The following is a 26,035-nucleotide window of genomic DNA, read 5'->3' on the forward strand; positions in this document are numbered from 1 at the left end:
TCATTCTTTTTAATCCAATCTGCCAGTCTATGTCTTTTGATTGATGAGTTCGAGCCATTAACATTCAGGGTTATTACTGAGATATGATTTGTATTCCCAATCATTTGGCTCTTTTTTTTTTTTTTTTTTTTTGACACAACTTGGTTTCTCCTTTATTCGGCTATTCCTTTAGGGTAGTTCCTCCCTTTGCTGATTTACATCATTGTTTTTCATCTCTTCCTCATGGAATATTTTGCTGAGAATGCTCTGTAATGCTGGCTTTCTCTTTGTAAATTCTTTTAGCTTTTGTTTATCATGGAAGGATTTTATTTCTTTGTCAAATCTGAAGGTAAGTTTTGCTGGGTATAAGATTCTTGGTTGGCATCCATTTTCTTTCAGAGTTTGAAATATGTTGTTCCAGGCCCTTCTAGCTTTTAGGATCTGGGTTGAAAAATCTGCTGATATCCATATTGGTTTTCCCCTGAATGTAATTTGGTTCTTTTCTCTCACAGCCTTTAAAATTCTGTCTTTATTTTGTATGTTAGGAATTTTCGTTATAATGTGCCTTGGTGTGGGTCTGTTGTAATTTTGTATATTTGGAGTCCTATAAGCCTCTTGTACTTGATTTTCCATTTCATTCTTCAGATTTGGGAAATTTTCTGATATTATTTCATTGAATAGATTGTTCATTCCTTTGGTTTGTTTTTCTGTGCCTTCCTCAATCCCAATAAATCTTAAACTTGGCCTTTTCATGATATCCCATAATCTTATATTCTGTTCATGATTTCTTATCATCTTCTCTGCTTGGTCAACTTTATATTCAAGATTAAATATTTTTTCTTCAATGTCTGAGGTTCTGTCTTCCAGGTGTTCTGTCCTATTGGTTATACTTTCTCTGAAGTTTTTAATTTGGTTTATTGTTTCCTTCATTTCAAGGATTTCTGTTTGTTTTTTGGTTTTTTTTTTTTTTTTCAGTATCTCTGACTCTTTATTGAAATGATCTTTTGCTTCCAGCATTTGCTCTTTTAACTGTTGGTTGGTTCGATCATTCAAAGCCTGCATTTGCTCTTTCATCTCATCATTTGCTTCTCTGATCATTTTAATTATGTTCATTCTGAACTGCCTTTCTGACCTTTCTTCTGCCATGCTGTCATTGGATTTTCTTGATGTAGCATCTAGGTTTGTTTGGGACATTTTCTTCCCTTGTTTTCTCATATTGTTCAGGTATCTACCCCTCTAGTAGTGAAACTCTGGGATATTGGAGACTTCCCCTATTGACTTATAGTGTCCCTGTAGATTTCCAGTAATTCACTGCCTAGTCTTCAGTAGTCTAAAGTCTTGGAGGAACTTGATAATGCGGTGCTCCACAAGGAAGCTGCCCCTCTAGGGGTGGTGGCCTTCAGGTGGGGTATATTCCCTGTAAATGAGCAAAGGCAGCTCCACTTGTTGACCAATGGTCAGCCAAAGGGGGACTAGACTGGTTTGGCCTCACTCTGTGCAGAAGTCTCTTGTTGGCTGGCCCTGCTCCGAGAAGCTGCCTGCGGTCAGGGCCTGCCACCTGGTCCGGGGTAACCTCACCCAATGTAAGAGACTCACCCAAGTCTCTCAGTACCTCCTCTTCTTGAATCCTGAGTTCTGGAGCGACATGAGATGCAGTCACCCTCTAGTCTGCCATCTTGGTCCCCTAGTTCTTAATTTTTAATATCTGTTTTTTAATTTGTAAAACAGGGAAGATAATTACCTTATGGTGGTGTTTGAGGATTAAATGAGATTTATACAACACTCAAGATAAGATATGGAATCACTTAAAAAATATTCTTATAAGAATATATTGAGTAAATAAAACAAAAGAAGTCTCTGAAATGTATATGATATAATTCTTAGTATGAGGATACCATCACAGATATCAAAACCAAGCAGACAACAACCTCTGACTTCCTAAACTCACATTCTGAGAGGGAGGACAGACCACAAAGATGATGGATAAGTCACTCTTGAGGTCTGCTTGAAGTGATCCATATTGGTAAATGGACAGAGTAGGATTAAAGGAGTGAGAAGTGGAGGGTGCAGTTTTGGAGGGGTGGTCAGCTAAGGCCTCACTGAGGAGGCTTCACTGGAGCAAACTGCTGAGGCAGGTGAGGAAACAAGGAAGTGAGCCATGGCCCTCTGGGGACAGAACATTTATTGCTGGCACACTCCAGATAGAGCCAGTGGTGCGGTGAGATCAGAAGCCCAGGTGTGTGAGAGGGGTCACGTGGAGGGAAGGTCGCAGGAATGGACTTTTGCATTCCAGTCTCACTTTGGCCTTCTAACTTAAACTTTCAGTGTCGTAGTTGAAAATGGCTTTCCTTCCTTAGATGATTTGTCTCTTAATCCAAAATTTCTCTTACAAATGATTACAATGAGTAGTATTTTAATGTGCTCAAACAGATAAGCTAAAGGCAAGACCTCATTACTTGAAAAAGACTTTAATACTGATAATGCAGGATAATTGTGTTTCCCCACTTTGTATTTCTTTGCAACAACTGTGATTCACCATAACTTCATGGAGAATGTAGAAGAAATTTGTAGCAGGAAGATAGGAATCTGCCCCTCTACCTTCCAAACTGGCATGTCATGGAAAGATGTGAACATTGGAGCTCGTCAACATTTCCTCTCACAGTGGGCATCCGACTCTTCCATCACCATAATAGGTAGTAAAGAGAAAGAAGGTCTCTAATTTATACTTAGACTTGCTCTTCTTTAATCGGAATGCCTGCTCACACAGGGAGATTTATTTTTACAGGTTAGAGAGTAGTTTGCCACAGTGTGCAGCCCACAGTCTTTTGGTTATTTTGTCTTTCATTCTCAAATAACGGGAGGACATTTATTTTTAAAAACATAAAAAGTTAACATTGGGGATTCAAAGGTCTAGAGATGTTTGGCTTGCTCCTCTGAACTTTTCATAATGTGGACACACTGAGAAGCTCTTTAAGAGCTGAAAGATAGTCTCAACTATGTCTTTGAAGCTTTCATTGTGCAGCTGTTGCAGTCTGTAAATGTTTAATTTATCAAGCTATCAAGCACACCCTTAGATTGAGATGAGTATTGGCCAGTTAACTCCAGTAAAAATGCTCTTTGATAACTAAGAGAGGTGACTTCCATTTTCACAGAAACTCCCATTTACTGGGCTATGACACTGGCATTTAGTTCCACATCACCTAAAAGCCAACAAGATATTTATGCAAAAGTCCAGATATAGCTGGTCCCCAAATTCCCCTTTCCTAGTGTATGGAACCAATCCAAGAACTCATAGGCCTGAGAGAAACCAAATACATATGTGGTTTCAAGTCGACAAGATCAGCATCAAAATCAAAACGGTGTCTTTGAGGATGTCCCTAGTGACCAACTCACTTCACCCCTGCACACTGCTTTCCTCCTGTGAGGAGGAATGCTGTTGCTTCCTTCATTTGTTGAGGTTATAAAAGTATGACCTCATTTCTAAAAAAAAAAAACTTTGTAACCTTAGATTGTAGTAATGGAAATTAAATGTCCAGATCAAGATAGGAACCAACATATCAGAACTAAGTATGGGTAAGAAGGTTTCAGAATTCTTGGTGTTTGGTCTGGCCCAATATCAGATGAGCACTGATAATTTGGACAGGATCTGAAGAGGTGTCATGTGTCCTGTTGTCTTTCTGTATCTCTTGGCCCTCTCTCTTTTATTCTTACACAGTCCTCTATATTCCACCAGTGTCCCAATGTACACTGCATTTCTAAAATAACAAACTTGTCCCATTAGGCATATTATCATTATCATTCTTGACAGTACCAAGTTGACAGAGAGATGGCATCGCCCTTAATACTACTACCACCACCACTGAGGATCAGAAACCTGAACCAGGTGGAGAGGTCAGTGGGGTGACCCTGTTAGCACTTACTATGCCCAGGCACTGTACTAAATGTCCTGAATACTTGAAATAATTGAGGAGGTGGATAATGTTATTCTCTTCATTTTAGAGACAAGCAAACTGAGACTCCAGAAGGTGAAATCACTTGTTTGAGAAAACCTCAGCAGTCTGACAAATCTGTAATATTCCCTGGATAAATCCAGAGTTTGCTTGTGTGTGCATCACAGAGAGGAGGCCATGGTGGGGGTGGAGTGGAGACAGTCCGTGCTAGGAAAAGTGAGCTCAAAAGGGGATAAAGGGAGGTGAGTAAAGGTGTAAAGATGAACCCTCTGGTAGCAGAAAGGGCCACCGCCTCAGCAGTGCACTTTGTCTAGTCTTTTTCCATTTCCAAGCTTTTCCTTGATATATTGGCATGTTAGACTATGAAGAGTTGCTGAATTACTTCATATTCTCTTTCTTTATGATAGCTATGTAGAACTAGCCCAATTTATGAGAAGTTTGAGGATGTGACTTGCTTTCTAGCACAGTGAAGTTTTTCTTTACATATTGGTCCTTCTTAAAAATAAGCCTTCAGTTCATTTCTAAACCCACACAGGAGTGACTCCCCTGCTCCCCCCCCCCCCACTCTCCCTCCTGGTGCTGCGGATTGAACTGAGATCTTGTGCATGCTAAGAAAGTGCTGTACCACTGACCTACACCCCCAGTCCTGGCCATCTCTCTTTTTCTGCTTTAAGAATGGCTATTATGTTGTATTGTTGTAGGCAGGAAAAACAGAAATCTGTCTCCAGAGTCAACATTGAGTTTCATGGGAGCAGGGTCTAGGACAAGTATTTTGGTAAAGGGATCTACAGTATTTAATCCCTTTCCATATATATGGGGCAGATTTCTATCTCCTATACTTGCTAGGAGATATCTATTTGGAGTAGATGACCAAGAGGCTACCTAATTTGCTGTCTCAATTTTTGTATTGGCAAAATATTTTGTATTAAAAGGGAAATAAAACATGCATTTTTAATCCACTGCTGGACGTTCTTTGTTTCCTTAGTAAGATCTTCTCCCCACCTGCACCCTGTACTTCTGGATTGTATCACCAGAGGCCCCCTTAGGCTCTGGATTAGAGTTAGGTTTGGCTAAAGGGAGAAAGGGGCTGGAGAGTCGGGAATGAGGAGAGATCCTCCAGGAATTCCGTTACCTCCTGTGGTTTGGGAGTGGCTGTGCTTTCCAGCTCCTGTTGGGTGGCATTTCCTTAAGCCCTCACTGGCTTCCAGTGCCAGTCCCTCCCTGTCCCTCCAAGTCTTAGAATGATAAGAGCTTTCAAAGGATCCTCCACCATCCTTTGTTGATTCCCTTAGCCCTGCCCGCCTTTGTAAATATTTCTTTCATTGAACATTTCTCAGTTACCTTGAGTGTGTCATCTCTTTCTAATAGAATCCTCAGATATATTTGATCTTTTGTAGATTTCTAAAAATGAAATGCATGAATTACAGAATTAAACCACTAAAATTAACCTTTACTAGTACATAGGTTTTATAGGAAATAAAAAGACATAAGTCAAGAAAATTTATTTACAATGTAGAAATCACAAAAGCTACCTCCCCCCCCAAAAAAAGCAACTTTATGAAAACAGTAATGCCCAGTATGTTTGTTAGGTGATTGGAGTTATGTTGGAAGTGAACTCAGAGAGGAAACAGCAGAGGGAGATGAAGGCAGAGGTAGTTACCACATACCTCATTGCACCCCTGCCTGAGAGAGCAGGCCTTGAATGAAAACCTGCAGACTGGAAATGCTCATTTGAGAGAGGAATGCTTCTCTCTCTGTGAATGGCTCAAGTGGGGCCCTTCCCAAGTTCAGAAAACCATTAGATTGGACTGAAGCTAAGTGAAATAAACAAATCTTTGCCTAATTGTCTTCTTCTGCCTTTCAAAGCCATCAAATTCTAAGCTGGAATGTGTTGTTTTTCTTAGTTTGAATCACAGCTAACTTGACATTAGTATTAGGACACTGGAGATAGGATTGCCAAAAGTTTAAATGTGTTATGCGAGAATGCAGTGATGTGGGTGGGATTTGCCCTCCCTACTCAGGGCTTGTAGCCTCTGCCAGCATCATGGTTTAGGGATAGCATTGTTGCTGGAATTTTCTTGTGGCTCTAGGTTGTCATGGGTCCAAAACACTGTGACATTCAGTTCTGGAGGCTTTCTACAACTTCTGAGCAAACTTGGTTCCCTCTAAGATCTTTGGAGATACAAGATCACAACTTAGCACCAGAATTTCCAAATTCTTTCCTGGAAAAGATTTTCAGGGTCATACTGAACCAACTAGGAATAACTCAGCTCAGAAGAGAGAACTTGGGTTCATCCCATTCTAGAACCTGGCATTCATTCTCAGGTAAATATTCACTACAGCTTTTTTCTTTCCTTTTTCATTCCATTGATGATTGGAGGCAAAGAATAAAATATAGGCCTTTTTAAAATCACAATTCAATTCTCTAATATATCAGGGTAAATATTCTCTGATTTAACTTGAAAATGCACCAATAACTTCAATAGGTATTCTGATGTGATAGAATTTTTAGAAAGGAAAATTTTACACTTCTCATAATTTTTTTCTAAGTTACCTTTAAAGTGCCATTAATACTAGGCAATTGATTATTACATAGGATTTTTACTTTCAGTTTCTTCTTTGTATATGTCTGTGCAAATGAAATAACAGTCTAGTGATTCATTGCAGTGCAAAAAGTACACGAAGAAACTACGTTCTAGAAATCTACTAGTTCTTAAATAAATGGTTTAAATGTTTATATTTTAGGCTCTCAGAGTGAATCATTTTGTTCCTACCAGTAATAGGATGTATAATTAAAAAAGAAAATTTCTCATTCATTATTTTGAAACATTGGGGGGCATTGAGGTGAGGTGAAGGAATGCAGTTAACATTTTCATTCCGAAATTTAAAAATGTCATCTGACAAAAGGAATCAATCTTCCAGATTCAAAGTGACTTCTGAATTTTATGTTGAGAAATTACCCATAGGCCTAATTTGTCCCTTTTAGAACAATTTCTTAATGTTAGAATGTATTGTGGACAAGGAGATTTATTTACCTGTCTAGATTTTAGTTAATTTTTGCCTAGTTTGCTTACATTTATGAAAATCATTTATTTGTTTATTAAAAATAAGAATTGATTGGACCTAGATTGTGTCAAAATACACTGATGCTTAGGCTGGTTTGGAGTTACTCTAAGTGATTGTCTAGGTTGATTGCTACCTACTTATAGGAAATAGTTTTGGGTAAACAACTCAAGAGATTTTGGAAAAAACTAACATCCTTCATTTTTTTTTTCATTATTATAGTCATCTTATAATAACATGCTGCAAAAAATAAGGTGCTTCTGCTATTTTGAAGATCATGCTGGGAGACTGAAAACTGGAGGAGAAACTATCTTTGAATACCAAGTATTCTACTACATATCTTGAACTCCAATTTACAATGAATCACACTTTCAAAATGTGCTAAATTAAATTTTTCCCCACTTTTATCTCACTTAAGATACTGTATCTACATTAATTATAAAATGTTAGTTGGGGAAGTTCATCAGCTACTATTTCATTTTCAAATTTTTGTTTTATAGTTTATTTTGGTAACATTTCAGATGAGTTTACACAGTAACTATGATTAAACCATGCAAATTCACTGAACTATTTTGATGTCGAGTTTACACCAGGCCAAACATTTAGAAATATATTAAGATGTGACTCACTGTTTCATGATTTCTTATGTAGTGTGAGTCAAACTATGTTCCCTAAATAAAAATATAGACAGATGAATTTTGTTAAAACAGACATATTATAAAGTATGTTAGTCATGGCCTTAATCTCAACATCAAAAGAATTCCAGTATATCTGAAAAACTTACTAGATTTTTCAATTTTTAATCCTAACATTTGGCTTCAACTATAGCCACACACATTTTCCCCTGGAAACAGAATGAAGAGTGTTAATCAGAATTAACTGTCTTAACCTTTTTATTCTTTTCTGTTGAGAAGAAAATTCTTAAAAGTCATTTTAATTAACATTAGCATAATCAATATTGTGAAATAAATACCCTGACAATTGAACACATAGCTCCTAAAGCACAGGTGAATCAAACAGACGTTAACCAAGTCCACCCCTGTAAGAGTAATATTGTAGTGACCAGAGAATACTCCCTCACCCACAAGCGCAGTATGGCAAAAGTGCCAATGGCTTTCAACTTCATTGTTCAAATACAAAGTTTGTTAAGCAATCACCTGCCAGCAGCTTGTCTGTTTTGGTTGCTTCCACATATTGACTTCCTGGAGAATACATGTGAAGTTTCATTTGGTCTGACTGTATGCTATGTGTTTATAACAGTCGTCGCATAGGAGATTGAAATAGACTGTGACTATGTAGGGTTTTAAACAAATTACAAAACCACATGCTTTGTCATTCGACAGGAAAGCTTAAATCAAAAGTCAACTGGATCTTAAGTGCAGCTGGTTGTCCCTTCAAAGGCCATGCAACATGCTCACGGAGGGTAGGTTTTATGGAACCTTCTGGCACCTTCCATGAAGTGCCTTGTTAGCACTCTGTAACTCAAACGGCTGCTTAGATGTTTGTTTACTCTGTTATTAGGGTAGTTTCATTTTGTTTATACACTGACTTTTTACATTTCCCCAAGGAACCATTTCAAAAGGATCTTCCAGATGCTAAATAATGAAGCACATCTTCACTACTGTCCACAAAGTTCAGCCTGTTTACTGGCATTTGACTGTGTAGAACAGGAAGTTTGTGTTGCATCTTGTGTTCTTAATGAAATCCGACAACAGAGGACTGAACGCATTAGTCTTAGAACAGGAGGCCTAAGGATGGCGAAGACCCAAGGGTCAATTATTGAATTAATTGATAAAAATCTGAGAGCTTGCAGGTCCCACTTTTTCTTTCTGGAAGAGCTTTCATTCATATATGCAAAAATCTGTAAGAAGCAAAGCAGGGAAGTGATGTTAGTTTTACACTGTAGCGGGGAATGGCTGAGTCTGCTATTCCTTAAGACGTAACTGTGTCTTGTGCGTGGTAGTATTGGTGAAGGGCACAGGTGGCAAAAATCTCATCCTTCCTCCATATATACATTGTAACATAGAGAATGTATTTTTCCGCCTCTGGGACTCAATGAAAGCACATTTTCTGCAGATTATACTTAACACTGAGATTAGGGATGACCTTCTGATCTTGCTAGTGGAAATGGAGGGAAATGAATAAACGTTTCTGGGCACTTAGAACAGAATCTTTTAATATCAATAGTAATAACGATAATATTAGTTACAAATTAAATATATGCATCATGAGTTGTACTGAGTACTAAACCTGCTTTATTCCTGTTCTTACAAAAACTCTGAAGCTTAAATATTGTCTCCTCTTAACAGATGAGGAAATGAACTTCAGGAATGCTAATAGTATCACTTTATACTTAATTTCAAATACTTGGCCTGATTTAATGATCACAGTTCAGGGGAGAGCAAGCAGCAGAGCACCATCAGCATGAGCCTGGGTTCTGGACACTGGCAGCCTGGGTTAGTATTGCAGCTCCTACATAGCTCCGGCACCACAGGCAGGAAAACTCACCTTTGTACCTCAGTTTGTACATTTCTAAAATGCACGATAATGTTAATAATACCGACTTTGCAGGATTTGCAGTATGTGTTAGCTACTTTGGCAGTGCCCACAGAGTAATGCTCTACGCTGTCCATTTTGCCAACAAGGACATTGAGGTCAGAAAAGTTGGGTGACTTGCCCAAGTACCCAAGGTTGCTTAGTGGCCCAATCTGGCCACAATTCCAGCTCTCTTGCTGCCAGTGCAATACTTGCTGTGCTACAGCCAGGCCTATATTAGAGCAAATGCCTTCAGAACAATGTTCCAAACACTGGGAGGGAGACATGTCATGTAGACCGGTGTTTTCAAACTGGTATCCCTGCTGTCATCTGATTTTTTCTATACTTAGGGAGCAACTCCATTGTTTGGTCAGATTGAAAGGAACGGAATTGTATGTGCTTGATACGGACCAAGCACCTCCACCTAGCTGACAGAAAGAAGGAAAAAAGGTGACTTGTACCTAGTCACTTCACATCAGTTCTTAATAACGCATCAGGGATTCTGACCAATGCTAATCCATGACATAGGGAGACAACATGCCCTTCTCCCCCCAAAACTCCTCCAAAAGAAGGGATAGTTCATTTCCCTTTCCCTGGAACTTACTCTGCAGGACTCTGGGAACTGGATGTACAAAGCAAATTGCAGGCAGAAAGAGTAGTCATCTTCGGGTTGCTTACGTAAGGACAATAGCAGGAAGGTTTGGCAGCCAGAGGTGTTTATGCCAGAGAATCTTGGCATGGGAAATGGAGAAAAGAGTTGGCAGATGAGTAAGGAAAAAGAAGAATTGATGGTGGGTTTCCCAGATTACAGAGAAAAAAGAAGAAAGTTAGGTAGGAATATGCAATGGAGCGAAAGTTTTCTTGTCTGTGAAACTACTTTGGATGCAAAATAAACAGCATGGTGTATTAAAGAGGTGATTTTGGAAGTTAGGAATTCAGAATAATGATAGGAAAAATCTGTAGCTGAGTTTGTGATCTAGTTTATCTAAAGAACATGATAACACTGGGTTGGCTAACCACGACAAGCGGTGTAGACAGGGCTGAGCATTCTGGTGTCTCAGCTTCGCCCATGAAGATGAGTCAGGTTTTCAGTGGAGAGTAACCTACACCATAGTTCCTGATCCCTTTACAGCATGAGAGAGTAATGAGAAGTGAAAAAGGGCTTTAGGGGATGAAGCAATTCTGTACTGTTTCCTTTTCATCCTCTCTGCCTGGTAATTTTTAAAATTGCTTAAAATATGCACTTCAGGAGGGGGCCGATATTTCGTAGAAGATAATTCCTCTTTTACACTTGAAAAAAAACCACACTTCAGGGATCCTTGAAGTTCTTGATGTAAGCTTTGTCTTCTACCTGCCCACTTCCCCCATGTTGGTTCTTATCTTTTGCCTAGGGTTGACCACACTGCTCTTGTGCATCTTGGGCCTTTTCTTTTTTTGTAAAATTCTGGTAAAACATACACAACACAAAATGTGCCACTTTAACTATTTTCAAGTGTACAATTCAGTGGCGTTACGTTCATATTGTTGTGCAACTGTTATCAATTATATTTTTAATTTTCTGTATGTTATATTTTGATACCTGAAAAGTCTCTCTGGCTGGGGAAAGGCTGTCCCTCCTTGGGCTGGCTATTTCTTAGAGACAGCAAAAGGCTCAGCTGAGAGTTAGTACTAACAGTACTAACCAATCCAGAAACACGCCTCCTCCATCAGCCCCATAAGGCAATATTCCTCCACATTAATCATCTGAGAGTCAGGTGACCTGCAGCCAGGGACTTCCCCTATAACTTACAGCCTGCTGAAATCATTTCAGCTAGCAGTTCCTAAACTGTGCACCTTACCACACCCTTCCTGTGGAAACTCCAATAAAGGCTGTGGCTCTCCCCTCCCTCCTGCCTTCTGCCTCTTGACAGATGCTGGTGCTTTTCTATGTGGCTCTGCATGGTGTCCCATGGCTTATTTCCCGAGCCTCTCCTGTGTCTCTCATGTTTCCTTCCTTCCTTCCTCCCTCCCTCCCTCCCTCCCTCCCTCCCTTCCTTCCTTCCTTCCTTCCTTCCTTCCTTCCTTCCGTCCATATTGGGAAGCTAACCCAGGTACACTTAACCACTGAGTTACATCCCTAGCCCTTTTTATTTTTTATTTCGAGACAGGTTTTCACTAAGTTAATGAGAGTATTGATAAGTTGCTGAAGCTGGCCTCACTTGTGATCCTTCTGTATCACCTACTGAGTTGCTAGGATTAGAGGCATGTGCTACCACAACCAGCTCTGTGTCTCTCTATTAAACACACTTGACTGACCCTAACCTAAAAGAACATTGAATAGCAACCATCGCCACCATCTGTCTCAAACAGAAACTCTGAGCCTATTAAATAATAGCTGCACATCTCCTTCTCCTGCTAGCTGACCCTGGGTTTTCAACAAAAGGCTGACTCACAAGACATAAGGCAATTAATGAATAATATGTCAGTGATATTCTGGAATTCAGATACAGAGGTGGGGGAATTTTTTTTTTTTTTTGCATATATTGCCAACATATTTGCAGTGAGAAAATAAACAAAAACGAAAACCACATGCTAATCTCAATGAGTCAAATGAATTTTAATTCCTTGGGGCAGGCCCTCACTACAGGGCTTTGCAAAGAATATAGAGCTTGTGACACTTATTAAGTGGCACAGATGAGAATTAGTTCTATTTTAGTGTTGTCTTGAAGCAGCTTCCCATGGAAAACTTCAGCTTGGCACTAACCAGGGATTGTTTAAATTATCTTCCTATTGTTAATGTAGCTACAAAGTGGTTTCAGAATTTCAGAGCAAATGATGACTTTATTTAGCTTATCACTAAATCATCTGGGGAGCTCTTCCAACACCTTGTTCCCTCCCTCAGAGTCTTGGCTTTACTGCACTAAGACATGGGTCAATTTTTTTTTTTTTTTTTTTTTTTTTTGGTACTGGGGATTGAACCCAGGGTGCTTTACCGCTAAGCTACACCCCCAGCCTTTTTCATTTTTTATTTAGAGACAGGGGCTCACTAAATTGCTGAGGTTGGTCTTGAACTTACAGTCCTCCTGGCTCAGCCACCCAAGTTGCTGGGATTACAGGCATGTTCATGGCAGTCAAGGGGTTTTTAAAAGTCCCATTTCCCACCCACTCACTCAACTAGGTGATTCTAATGTGCAGACAAGTTTGAGAACCACAGATTTAGAACCTTACCTAAAACTTGAAATGGTTTCAAATTATTCATTAATCACACTTATAAACAAAGCTCGTGCAAGGTTCTGGGTTCAATGTCGAGCACTGCAAAACCAACCAAACAAACAAAAACCAAAACCAAAACAACACACTTTCTTAGGGCTGGTCAAGCAAACAAATGAACAAAGGTTCCAGAATTCAGTTCCTGATCACTAATACACATCTGATTTTGCTTTGAATATTGAATTCTCTGGAGATAACAGCTAACATTTATTAAATATCTACTGCAGGCTTGACATAAGGCTAAGCAATTTGTAAATCTTATTCTGTATAACCTGTACACAAACTTACAAAGTATTTTTATTCCTTATTTATTTATTTAGAAGTACTGGGGATTGAACCCAGGGCCTTGTGCATGCTAGGCAAGTACTCTACAACAGAGTTACATTCTCAGTCCCCTTTTTAATCTTATTTTGAGACAGGGTCTCCCTAAGCTGCTGAGACCGGCCTGGAAATTGTGATCCTCCTGCCTTAGTCTCCTGAATAACTAAGATTATAGGTGTGCACCACCTTGCCCAGTTTTTTTTACTCCCATTTTAGAAAGGAGGAAACCAAGGCTTAGAAAATCGGTTACTTTGCCTAAAATCACATTCCAAGAAGCAGTGGGGACACTTGTAGTCAGTGCACACTGTGCTGCCATCTATGTAAAAAGACTTTTATGTAAAGTTTGACATGAAATTCACAAGTGACTGAATCATGGGTTTGTAGGAGACCTCTCTTCAAAGCTGTTGCAAAGTCTCTGGATAGCACTACCCCTGTTTGTAGACTGAAGAATGGATTCTTTTTATGTAGCTGCTTGGTTTTCTCTGGGGTTTACTTATCCACAACTAAATTACAGGCATCACTTATTATGTTTATCTCTCTTCTGAAAGAAATTAGGGTGTCCTGGCTATAGGTTTTGCATAATTAATTATTTAAAAAAACTTCTGCAGGAATTATTTTTCAGGTATATGATACATTAAAGAAACCCTTTCCCTCAAATCACAGGTGCTCTGTGGTAGAGGAAACCTGAAGCCTGTTTCCTGTCATAAAGAAAAACTGGACTATGGATTTATTATTAATTAATTAATTAATTAATTAATCTACATATTTTTGTACTGGGGATTGAACCCTGGTGCACTTAAACACTGACCCACATCCCAGTCATTTTAAAATATTTGATCTAGAGAGAGTGTTTTCTGAGTTGTTCAGTGCCTCACTAAGTTGCTGAGGCTAGCTTTGAACTTGCAATCCTCCTGCCTCAGCCTCCTGAGCCACCGGGATTACAGGTGTGCACCACTGCACCCAGTTGGACCTGGCTGAATTTGGTTCCAGGATGAGTGAGACCTTTGTCTTGTGCTTTTCAGAACTGAAAAGGGGAGTGGATGCGAAGGTCTAGAGTTCTGGCTTTAACAATTCCAGGATGGTGACTCTTAACACTTTGAGAAAATGATGGTCATTATGAACCACCTAAACCAGGAATTGGATAAACACAACATTTTGCAAAAGATCTCAGAGAGATCCATGTGGAGGTCTTGGAGAGATCTGTGGAGCAGAAAGTCAAGAACCTTGGAGTAGAGGAAGTTTCAGCCTTCCTGAAATGTACTTTCCCTCCCTGGTCCTTCCCATCACAGTATATGTCCCAATTTCAGGGTACTTAAGTTTATTTTCAATTAGGGACAATTCTAGGCAGCAAAATGTAGCTTGGTACACCATAATGATGTAATTTGAAGCACAATTGAGACCTGAGCTCAAGACCAGAATGGGGAGTGGTGGTCAGAAACTTCAAAACAGGACAGGAGAAGTCAAGCGAGTAGTTCAAGTTGTAGATTAACTTGCATCTTAAGCCTCTGGATTTCCTTAAACTGGCAGGAAATCTGTTGATTGTGTTCAAGAAACAGAGTGTCTCACCATCTCTACTCTTTTTTTTCTCTTTAAACTTAATACTGTGATGGATTTTTTAACATACCAAGCAAGAAATATACCATCTCAACAAGTTGTTTTTATTTAAGCAGAGATCCTGTCCTAAACCATCTGCAATAGCAACAAGGATGCACTTAACCAAGGGTGTCAGCATAAGATACAAATTCTCTTTTGGGAAAAGAACTGCAGTTCTTGCTGTTTAAATTTTTAAAACCAGATAATTCTGTCTTCATTTATAATCATCATTGCAGAACATAAATGGCAAAGGAAAAGATGTCAAATGAAAGCACTCATATAGAGGTACTTTCTCGTAATGATGCCTGAATGGTAAAAGGTCTTCCAGTTGTTCATGGACGTTCACTTAAAATATCATTGGGCAAAGTTCATTATGGTTATGCATGGAGATTTCTGGATTTTTTCTTCATCCCTAACTGAATAATTACCTTTGTATGTGTGTCATCTGCCAATTTTATATCAACTTTTAACCCCCATTCATGTTACATTGCATATAAAGATACCAGGAATGAACAGGAAACTTCAGTATTGTTTACTGGAAATTTTGTACTCCAAAGATCAAATTTCCACTAATCAGATTTACCTAGATATTATAATCCTAAAGAATTTGTAAAGATAAAAACATTTTTAGAATGAGTCAATGGTTTGCTCTTGAAATTTTAGAACTGAATAAAACATATAAGCACTTTATCCCAATGGCATGTGGAAAACAGTTTAAAATGACCAGAAGCTATCCATGATCAGTAAATGGTGAGAAAGTGGCTTGATATGGTTAGGAAATTTAGACACAAACAGTATTTGAAACAAAAATGGAGGTCTCACATGTTTCCCGTGTTCTGTTCCATTTCAGGAAGAAAATAAAGTTCTATTTATCACTGTGAAATGATGACAACAGCTGATTAACATAAGGAGGAATTTATTAATTTATACAGTACTTCTTTGGTGGATAAACAGTTTGGAATATGTTGTTGATCTCATGCATGATTTTATATTGGACAGCCAAAATAATGTCATTTCCCAAACACTACATGTTTTCTTTTTAATCACTAAAAACATGTTTTATGTGGAAGATTTTATGCGAGGGGTAATCTGATTATTTCTAAATTTAGAGCAGCATTTACATTAGCCAATCTCCTAAAATCTCAGTCTCAGCCTTTTATTTAGTAAGTACTGCAGAGGAGAAAAAAGAAACCACATACTTGGGACCCAGCTTAGCCCTTGAACTGACACAGAGAAAGAGAGCTTTGCCATTTTATTTTTAAAGCTAACAAGTTAGAATCAAGAGGCAAAATATCTTTAATGTCTTCACAATTCTCTTATGAAACCTTGGATTAATCTTCTCATTTCACTCCTGGAATGAATATTTTCTGTTTGGTAGTATTACAGTTAAGTGCATGGTCTCGGTGATTTAATTAACCTGGCTTTCAATCCCACCTCAATCATGCCCTAGTTGTAGGACCGAGGGGAAGCTATTGGCCTTATCTGAACAACAGAAATCATAATATTATCTATCTCTTTTATAGATTGTTATAAAGATGATGGGTTGATAGAGTGCTCAAAAACCTGTCTCTGGTGTTGATAATAATAATACACAAGATTGAACTTGAAGTTATTTCAGGATGCTGGGCATTTTTATTTTCCATTTAGAGTTTTACTTTTAAAATTTGGAGACCCTAGATTGGCATCCTTGGAGGAAGCTAGTTCTCTTATACCCTGGGACAATGGTTATATTAGTTGTTCAGGTTTCCCAGTTCCTCTGTTTTCCTCCACAACTAGCGTGCTGTGGGATGGACTTGTGTCCTACCAGCACAATCTCGAAGTCTCCTTGCTGATCAGTGGTTTGATTCACTTTTGAGGGAAAAAGAAAGCAGTTCCTGGGGAAGGAAGGGGAAGAGATAGAGTGGGTTGCTGTTGTTTCTGGGATACAAGGAAGAAAAATAGTTAAAATATCTCAATAAGTGTTTCTACATTGATAACTTTTTAAAGTGGTAATATTCTGGACATATTGGGTTAAACAAAGTGATCATAATTAATTCCATCTGTTTCTTTTTACTTTTTGTTCTGTGGCTTCTAGAAAAAAAAATCTAAAATTCCATATGTGGTGCAAGTTGTATTTCTATTGAACCGTGTTCACTCTCTTAGAGAAATAGAATTTCTGAAGGCAATCATGACCCTTTGCCTTGTTTTATAGAGCTCCCAGGTAGTATGTGTGCAAATGGGTTCTTCCTTGGGTGGGAGATTGGTATGGACCATTTCTGACCAAAATCTTAGTGTGGGTCAAGGAGAACCAAAGGACTTGGAGTGCCGGAAGCACCCTCTGGGATAGATACATGCCAAATATTCTAAAATGGCAGAATATATGAACCAAACAGTAGTCATGAATCTCAATTTGTTAGGTTAATCCTCAAGAAATAAATCAGAACAGTGCAGCACTTCATAAAGTTGGAAGTGCTATGTAAATCAAAGATACTAACAGTTATGGCCAAAATTTTATGACAAAATAAAATTGCTCAATGTTCAATGTAGATGTCCTTACTCAGAGATGACTTGAGATTTCAACTTTCTGTTTTGTGCCTCCTGGATTACCTATAGTTCATCTGGCTGTGATGTGGTAGTCCCAAGGCCAGAAGTCAGTTTGGTCAGCTTTCTGATTATGTTCATGCTAGGATTTTCTGTTATTTGAGAACTTTTGCCATGAATATATGCAGAAGAAAACCTAGACAATATAGAATTGGTATACATATCAATTCTAAGGGGTGTCTTGGTAGAGATAAAGTCACCTCAAAATCTTCATCTGGCCTCCCCCAACCCCTCAACAGCTTCAAGGCAAACCTCCTACTCTCTATCCTTTCTAATCAGACTTGCAGCTTTAAGCCCCTTTTGGCAGCCCTGGAACTGCTCCATGCCTCATAGTAAATAAGGGAGGTGGAATATATATATATATATATATATATATATATATATATATATATATATATATAAATAAAATCTGTCGATAACAGATGGCAATGATTGGAGTCCTCCTAATGAAAGACAAAATGTACATGAAAATAGGGGAACCTGTTGAAAATCACTCTTTATTTTTCAAAATACAGTTTATGCAGTGAGACAGTCATAGTAAAAGGGAAACCATTTTCTTCCTGCTTGCCTCTTCTAAATGGAAGGAAAATTAACAGTCCTTTTTCAAGTGCATGGTCACCCCTGAACCCATTCCTGGGCTACTGAAGTAACCAAGAGTGGAAAATATTTTTATAAGTCCACTCATAAATGATAAATAAAACACCAAGAACTGACATCCTGATTCCCACCAGCTTCAGAAGGGCACTCCCCCATTCAGGAATGGTTTATGTCCCCCAAATTGAATTCTGTTGTTTAGTGGAACTTAAAGTGCTTTCTTTCATAGATAGTGTTCTGCATCCTGGATTTAACCCCCAAAAGCAGATTAGCTTCTAACATCACTGAACAGTCATTCGAGTAAAACAGAATGAGAATGTAGAAGCCATGTTGGTCTCAATATTACAACACTTCTGTAGCACACTCTCTCTCAGGGTGGAATGGGAGATGTCACCTCCCACACAGTCCCACATTATTTAAGAGGGTACCTGTGGTAAACTCTTCATTCACACCTAAGTGTGACTTACCCATTCAGACAAACTTCTGCCCTCACAGGATGTGAGGACAGCAGGGACCAGGGCAAAGAGAACTGAGCTGAGAAAAGGAGTTCACTGGGAATGGGGATCATTTCTGAGCTTTCAGGACCCTGTGTCCTTTTCCACTCCTGAGGATGAGCCAATGAAGATAACTGGAAGCAATGATGGAGACAGGAAGTAGGATAAACTTCTCCAGCTTCTACAAGACAGATCTGTTAGAGTCAGGCACTGTCCAAGACAGCCACTGTCTTTTCCAAACTCCCATTTTGTAGCTCTCTCAGATGTCAGAACATGCTCTGACATCCCAGACTCTCTTACCACATTACACTTTGGGTAGCTTCAACTCAAACAACATTTTAGAGTTAACTGCTGAGGTTGCACCTAACCCGCAGGACTCTTGCAGGAATCTGGGCTCTTGAACTTCAGTTCCCTAGGCAACCCCACTCTCCCTTCCTTGTGATGAATCAGTCATTTCCTGCAAGTAGTTTTGTGCTCATAAAGTGCATGACTATAAAATGAAGAGCACCTGTGTGTATTCCTGAGAGTTGCATCAAGACGACACTTTGCAACAATTTACAAATGCCTTCTCTGTAGAAACCAAAAGTTTAGCAAGGAGTTCCTCTGCCAACTATCTTTTCCTCACTCCATTATGAAGGTGTCATGAATTTTCACGGCCAGAGAGTTACGCTTGATTATATATATTGGGAAACCTGTAAACTAGATGTTTGTTGAACTTAAAGGACAAAAAAATGAACTTGCTCTGAACTTTTACATCAGGGACCTGGTTTCATTTTCAGTGGCAACAGAAATGCTGTGGGTTGGGAACTACTTTTTGACCAGGAGAAACCAAAGACAAAGCGTGGAGAGCTAGGACCCACAGATGGGAGTTACAGGGCAGCGATCTGCAGCTCCAGGCAGATTATGTCAACGACAACCATCCTACCTTGGAGGGGTGACACCTCAGTTACCAAGCCAAGCTAGCCAACAGAGGGAAAGGGACTGTGTTCAGGGGCTAGTATCTCTAGGGTGGAGGTTGGGCTGGCTTAGTAGAGGACCAAGCCTCCTTTTCCGGGGTGCCGTTATTCTCGTATAAGAAACGCTAAGTTAGGGAAGTCCATATGCCAGACGGGAAGGAAGGAAGTGAGGTGAAGGTTAGAAACGAGAGGGGAAGGCTACAGAACTTTTCAAATTAGGACATATCTTTTCAAGTTGCAAAATGTTTGTAGGGCGGTGGAAAGCTTGGGGTGAGAGGAGAAGAGTAAGCGAAGGTTGGCACTGAGCTGGGCTATAGAAACAAGTGACTTACTGTGAAAGGTAAGGAGCAGACGGCGAAGGTGATGGTCATAATAGCCAGGAGGATGAGGTGGTCCGCCTCCTCCGCCATGGACAGCCTATCCCCTCTTTTGCGGGCCCCGGGACCTCGGCCACTGCAAGAGGAAGGTCCGCAGCGGCTCCTCCTGCTTCGGCGGTGCATTCGGACCAGGTTGAGGATGACACTGAAGTTGCAGGCGAGCACCGCCACAATGAGCAGCAGCAACACGGTGGCATAAAGCTGAAGGTAAGCTGTTCGTCCGTGTCGGATGAAGCACCATGTCCCGGGGCAGTACTGGACGTACTGCCCGTAGTCCAGCAGCGGCAGGGAGCAGAAGAGCAGGGAGACAGTGTAGATGACTGGCAGCACCACCAGGCCCCCGCGGCGCGAGAAGCGGCGCTGGTAGAAGTAGGGGTGCCCGATGGATAGGTAGCGTTCCAGGGCCATAGCAAAGAGCATGAGCATCGTGGCCAGGCTGAAGAAGGTCATAGAGAAGGCGAAGTAGGTGCAAGCACGGCTTTCGGGCGCTAGGGCCACCAGGGTCTGGTTCCGTGCGTATGAAGCCAGGACTACTGGGCTGATGAGGCAGGTACCGAGCAGGTCAGTGAACACCAGCTCGGTCACCAGCACGTGGAACAAGGAGATGGAGTTTCTGCCGCCGGCGCTGCGCCCCGCGTCCCCTCGCCAGCGGCGCGCCAGCAGCGCCAACGCGATGAGGTTCCCCAGCACCCCAGCGGAGAACATCACAGAGCTGATGGCTGGGCTTTCGCCTTCGGGGAGCCACTGTCGAGTCTCGCAGTCCTCGGACCCCGAGTTATTGGAGGCATTGCCCATGATGGGATGCGTGAAGGAGAGATGGGCCCTCCTCTCCCAGCCTGTACCTGGGAGGAGGGTTGAGAACCCAAGTGCAAGACCCAGAGGGAAAAGGGGAGGGACCGAAATCCAGAGTCCCCTTCCGGCCCCCAGCACGCGCCAAGGGCAGCCTCGCCCCGGGGCTCTCGCCGCGCGCGCAGTGGCAGTTCAGCTGCTGCATCCGGTCTCCCTCGAGGTTCCAGCGCCTTACCAGCTCTGACCCGATCCCGGAGCCCAAGTGAAGAGGAGCGACCGCCCCCGCCCCATGCCGTCCACGGGGCGGATCCAGGAGTGGCGTCCCGCAGTTGCAAGTGCCAGAGCCCGCGGGCTGCAGGCTAGACCAGACGCATCACACTTGCTCGGACTCTGCGGGTCCCAGGGGCGCGCCCGCCCAGAAGGAAAGGGACCGGGGTTGGAACACCAGCCCGGCACAGCGCAGGCTGGGGACACGCGGGCTGCCCGCGTTCGGGAGCTGCCCGCCAGCTGGAGAGGCGTTCCTTGCACCCTCGGGATCCCGAACTCAAAGCTACTGAGCCTTCTGATCTCTGCTAGGAAGGGGTTAGCCTCGGCACAGAGCTGGGAAGGAGGGCGGGGGTACTTTCAGGGTCTGAACAAAATACATAGAAGGCGGGGGAGACAGGAAAAGCAAACGACTCACCAATGGAGAAGTTAGGTGAGATGAACTGGGGAACAAGAGACACAAAAGACAGCTTGAAGTAAGACCAGTATGCTGTTTTTGTTGTTGCTGTTGTTGTTGCGTGTGTGTGTGTGTGTGTGTGTGTGTGTGTGTTTTAAACATTCCCAGGAAGATACACCATAAGGGCGGGACAAAATTTGGGAGGAAGTGAAAAGCAAGTCTGTCCATCCAAGGAACCAAACCGTGCGCACCACCGAGCGACCTATTGAGCCGCCGCTTTGATTCGGTTGCTAGAATTTCGCCTTTCCTATGTCAACAACATAAGGAATAACCACTTGTTTAAGTAACCTCAGAAAAAGAAAAAGGAAACAAACAAACAAACGAAACAACAAAAAAAGAATGTTTCTCGTATAGAATTGTGTATGTGGCCACAGCTTGAAAACAACTGTGCTTTATTGTTCTCTACTCCAGCTCTGTCTTTTAAGAAACTTGATTGTTGTTTAGCCATTAACCTTTTCACATTCAAGTAACTATGCAGAGTCCATTGGAAAGAGCATTCCTGGTAGTGTGTTGGTGATTGGCCCTTCTCAGAATGGAGCGGACAAAATTGACTACCTATCATCTGTTGTCATAATTACAATTGTGAAAATGGACTGCTACTTAAAATAAAATCCAGTTTGGTAGACAATGTGGGCGATTATATTTTACCAGAAAGTCTATATTCACTTAGGGAAGGGAGGAGCCCTGAGAGTTAGAAGGATTTTCACGGGGAACCAGCAAAACCATAAGTTGTGTTGCAGGGTAGGAAGAGTTGCCTGGCAGCTGCAGAGCTTCCTCTCCATGAATGTCTTAGCTCACTTGGCCTGGAGACTGGAGTGCAGGGTTTCAAGGTAAATTAAGGCAAGCATAATTTACTGGATCCCTTGAAAAGCTTCTAGGCCCGTTTTTCACCTATCAGCCACCACAACCTCAATCCCTAAACTTTACAAGGCATGAATTCATTTGGGGAGAGAATCTCACCCTCTGCAATTTTCTTTGAAGCTGTAGACTGCAGTTCAGTAAAATCTTATTACCAACTTTTGCCACCCAGTGGTGACTACTCTAACCTTATCTTATCTTACCACAAGCCATGGGGAAACTTTTTATATGCATGAAAGTTAATTCCTAACAAAACAACAACAACAACAAAAAACACTGCGAATCTGTTTTACAGCATAGTTCACTGCAGTTTACTGTTAGATTTTTGAGTCACAAAATTTTCACTGTGCTTATTTTCCAAATATTTTTAGACATTTTCTGTTTTCACGAATTCCTTTATAATGAAGACCTATTATTGAATCTTTCCTATTTATATATCTTTAACTTTCCATCTGGTGGTACCTGGTGGTAAGCAGGGTATAAGTCTGTAATGGGTAGGAGAACAAGAATGTAACTGGAAATCCTTACTCTATACTCTTTCTCCCTTCTTTTTTAATCTGTACCCCTGATTTAGTCCTGCATTATGAGAAGACTTGCACACAGGTATGTGGATAATTTGGTCCCTGTTGAGCAAGCTTTGTACATATTCATTCCCCAAAACCACATCCTAGGCCAGGGGCTATGTACCCCAAGCATGCATTGACCCTTGGCTGGTCACATGAAGCCCTGGAAATTAGCTCTGGGCCAACAAGTAAGTAGGGAATTCCATGGTCCTAAGTACATGGAAAGTAGTCTACAGAGGAGGTGGCATGGGGTCTGAGTGAGTAGTACCTCACTTGTGTAGAGATATGTGACAAGAGGAAGACCATAGTGGGGCCTTGTGAATCTAGGGGGCTAGTATCCTATCAACTACTGTGTTGCTCACCTTTACTTGCTGGCAGACACTAAAATTTATTCTTCTAGTCAGACATCTGACAATGTGGAATGCATAGCACATGTGTTCAGTCTGATGTCTGACTAGAAGGGTTAGTTTGCCATCCCTTGATCCTCAACTGGACCATAAGGTTTGTTCCTGTAAGTCCAAGTCTTGTCTTAACTTGTAGTTTAAAAGCTGCTTCTTCCCATTTCTAATTTTAGTGTCAGTATCTTAATACATGTTTGGTTCACAAAAAGCTTAAAATTTCTTAAGAGAAAACAAATTAATGCTCTCAATTCTAGCATTGGGTCTTAAAGCTTTGCTAATGTTTTAGTTCCTGTTTTTGAGACTATTGTGTTAGAGGAACACCATGTGATGGTTAATTTTATGTGTCTACTAGACTAGGCCATGGGATGTACAGATAGCTGGTTAAACAGTCTAGAAATGTCTGAGGGAATGTCTGAGGGTATGACTGGAAGAGGTGAGAACTCAAACTATGGACTGAGTAAAGCAGATGGCCCTCTTCAGTTGTGGGTGTGCCTCATCCAATCTGTTGGGTGCCTAAAGAGATCTGAAAAGCTTAAGGTGAGACGTTGGTCATCTTCTGCCCTTGGCATTCCTGCTTCTCAGGTTTTCAGATCCAAACTGAAATCTTTGTGTTGATACTACAACTGTGAGACCCCTTCAACTAGATCACTGGACATATATACACAGTCATGTGTCAGTGACAGGGATACTTTCTAAGAAATGCATCATTGAGCAGTCTTGTGGTTGTGCAAACAACATAGAGTGTGCTTACACAAATGAAAATGGCCACAACATCACTAGGCAATATGATATTATGGGACCACCATCATATAGAGTACATTTGTTTACCTACACATCGTTATGTGGCACACACACATGCACACACATACATCCAGTTGGTTTGGTTTTTCTAGAGAACCCTAACACACACAACTTAAAGTCTGAAATTCATAAACTCAAATTGGAACTTTGGAAGGCAAGTCACTGTAGGTCATTCCTAAAAAAAAAAAAAAAAAAAAAACAAGGATAAACCTGAAGGACTATAGTGGAGAGAAAAACCAATATTAATTCTTGTTTGTAGTTCCGTTGCTTGCCTGTTTCAAAAGACTAATTTAAATCCTTATGATTTTTATGCATGTATAAATACATTTTTTTTCCTAAATTGAGTTCTAAGAACACCATCTGTGTCCTGTAATATCCCAGACAAGAATTATACCACTTCATTGCAACAAGCAGAAGCTCCTAAGAAAGAGGATTTGTTGAAAGGACACAGAGATGTCCACTGCTCAACAGGGGGGTCTTTTTTTCCCCCCTCACATACGAAGTTTCTAGATTGCTTGCTGCTGGAGCTACCAGGACACAGGCTCCAACCCTGTCATTCCTTGTGTGATAGCTTTGTGTCTCTGTGTTCTTCCCCGTGAGGCTACCAACTGCTTCCTGTACAGTTTAGGATTTGATCAGAGAAACAGGACCACTATGAGTGATAAGGAATGTGGAATGTATTATTAGGCTCTAGCCAGCATATGCTATATTGCCCAATATGCTAGCCACCTGCTGCATGTGGCTATTTAAATTAATTAAATTTAAATTAGAGAAAAATTTAATTTCTTGGTTTAAGAAACTTAAGTTTCAAGTGCTCAATAGCCATATAACTAGTGGCTATCCTACTGGGTGGCTTGTATTAAAACACTCCCTTCATCACGTAAGTTCCATTAGACAATGCTGCCTTAGGTCCTGCACGATAGGGGAGCAGGTGGAAGAGTCTGTGCAGGGCTGCTGCTGTCTTTGTTTCTTTTGTGGATCCTGCCAGAATGGCAGTCAGGGTACAGAACTGGTTGTGGACAAGATCCAAGAATAGAATGGAAGGATAAACCAGACTCATGAATGATGGAAGTCTTTGAGGACAGACGGGATCTGCATGTGTCTTATTCCCTCCAGTGTCAGTGTCCTGCAGAAGAAGCTGGCACCCTTCATGGATCTGCAGATGCACTTGGTTTAGGACTTGACGGAGCCAAAAGAGGAGATGTGGTGGGAGCTGAAGGAGCTGTGAGCCTAGGTGCTGCCCAAGCAGCAAGGTGAGGCAGCAGATGAGCATGTGAGAGTGGCCGATGTCCCTGGAGCCTTACACTTTCCTTCAGAGCATAACCACCATGGATGGTATTTCCCTGCTGTCTTTACAATCTCCTGCAACATGTCCCTTGTGATCAGTGCTAACCTGGAATTTGCAAGGATCTGGACAACAATTCCTTCTTGCCTCGGTTGACACATACAAAGCTACCACCCATCACCCTGGGTCCAGGCATCAATCTACAGTGAGGACAGGGGCAAAGAAGAGACTGCTCCAGTGAGCTTACTCTCTTTTGTGTCTGTTTCTTTTATCAAGAAAGTAAAAGGTTTTCTAGAAGAACCACAAGAGACTCTCCTTATGTCTCATGGCCTTAATTTGATAATATTGCCACACCTTACCTCCAAAGGAAGCCTGCAAAGGGGACATTGAGCTTTTCCAGACTCTCCTAGAGTAGAGGAAGGCAAAGGAGAAGGGGCTGGGAATGGCTGGTGAGTTAGTGAACCAAGAGTGTCTACTGCAGATCTGCAGGATGCATCCCCCTGTCCCCTCCTTATAGCTGGAAAAAAGTTCAGGAACACCTAGTCCAAGTCCTTCATTTACATGTGATGAAACGGAGACTCAGAAGGGTTAAGTCCTCTTCAAACAACTACTTTGACATTAGATTTTTGGCTTTTCTTAGTTTACTGCTTAATCTAATTTTAACACTACCATGGGTCAGGAAGTCCCTTTCTCATAAAGGTGGTTTAAAGAAAAAAGTTAGCCAAAGTATCAGAAGAAGAAGAAGAAGAGGAGGAGGAGTAGGAAGGGGGCGGGGGAGGGGCAAGAGAAGGGAGGGAGAAAGAAAGAAAGAAAGAAAAGAAAGGAAGGAAGGAAGGAAGAAAGAAAAGAAAGAGACTGACTTATAGAGCTTTGATTTTGAATTTAACAAATACTTTTAAAGAATTGGGGAAATTATGACCAGCGAA

The 26,035-nt window shown here is 41.0% G+C and overlaps 1 protein-coding gene and 1 long non-coding RNA gene across 5 annotated transcripts in view; one reads left to right on the forward strand and one right to left on the reverse strand.

The window, feature by feature from the left end:
- Positions 1-21,159, reverse strand: part of PTGER2 (prostaglandin E receptor 2) — a 41,330-nt gene extending 20,171 nt beyond the window's left edge. Inside the window, exons 1-2 of one of the 2 annotated variants that reach the window (XM_079121296.1) lie at positions 19,647-21,159; positions 5,417-8,853 (exon numbers count right to left, since the gene is read on the reverse strand). In XM_079121296.1, the coding sequence (XP_078977422.1) occupies positions 8,611-8,853; positions 19,647-20,486 (1,083 nt within the window). In that variant the 5' untranslated portion in view covers positions 20,487-21,159 and the 3' untranslated portion in view covers positions 5,417-8,610. Of the gene's footprint in view, positions 1-5,416; positions 8,854-19,646 lie in introns of those variants that run through there. The other variant, XM_079121297.1, reaches the window with a different exon arrangement.
- LOC306650039 lies at positions 19,762-25,862 on the forward strand. Of its 3 annotated transcripts, XR_013760787.1 has the most exons (3): positions 19,762-19,898; positions 21,942-22,031; positions 24,170-25,862. It is a non-coding gene; the product is annotated as an uncharacterized lncRNA (long non-coding RNA). The 3 variants fall into 3 exon arrangements; XR_013760788.1 differs by lacking the exon at positions 24,170-25,862 and having other exon boundaries at positions 21,942-24,033; XR_013760789.1 differs by lacking the exons at positions 19,762-19,898; positions 24,170-25,862 and adding an exon at positions 21,173-21,220 and having other exon boundaries at positions 21,942-24,033.
- The last annotated feature ends 173 nt before the right edge of the window (positions 25,863-26,035 follow it).

The sequence above is a fragment of the Sciurus vulgaris genome (genome assembly GCF_902686455.1).
Source record: "Sciurus vulgaris genome assembly, chromosome: 2".
NCBI classification, from domain to species: Eukaryota; Metazoa; Chordata; class Mammalia; order Rodentia; family Sciuridae; genus Sciurus; species Sciurus vulgaris.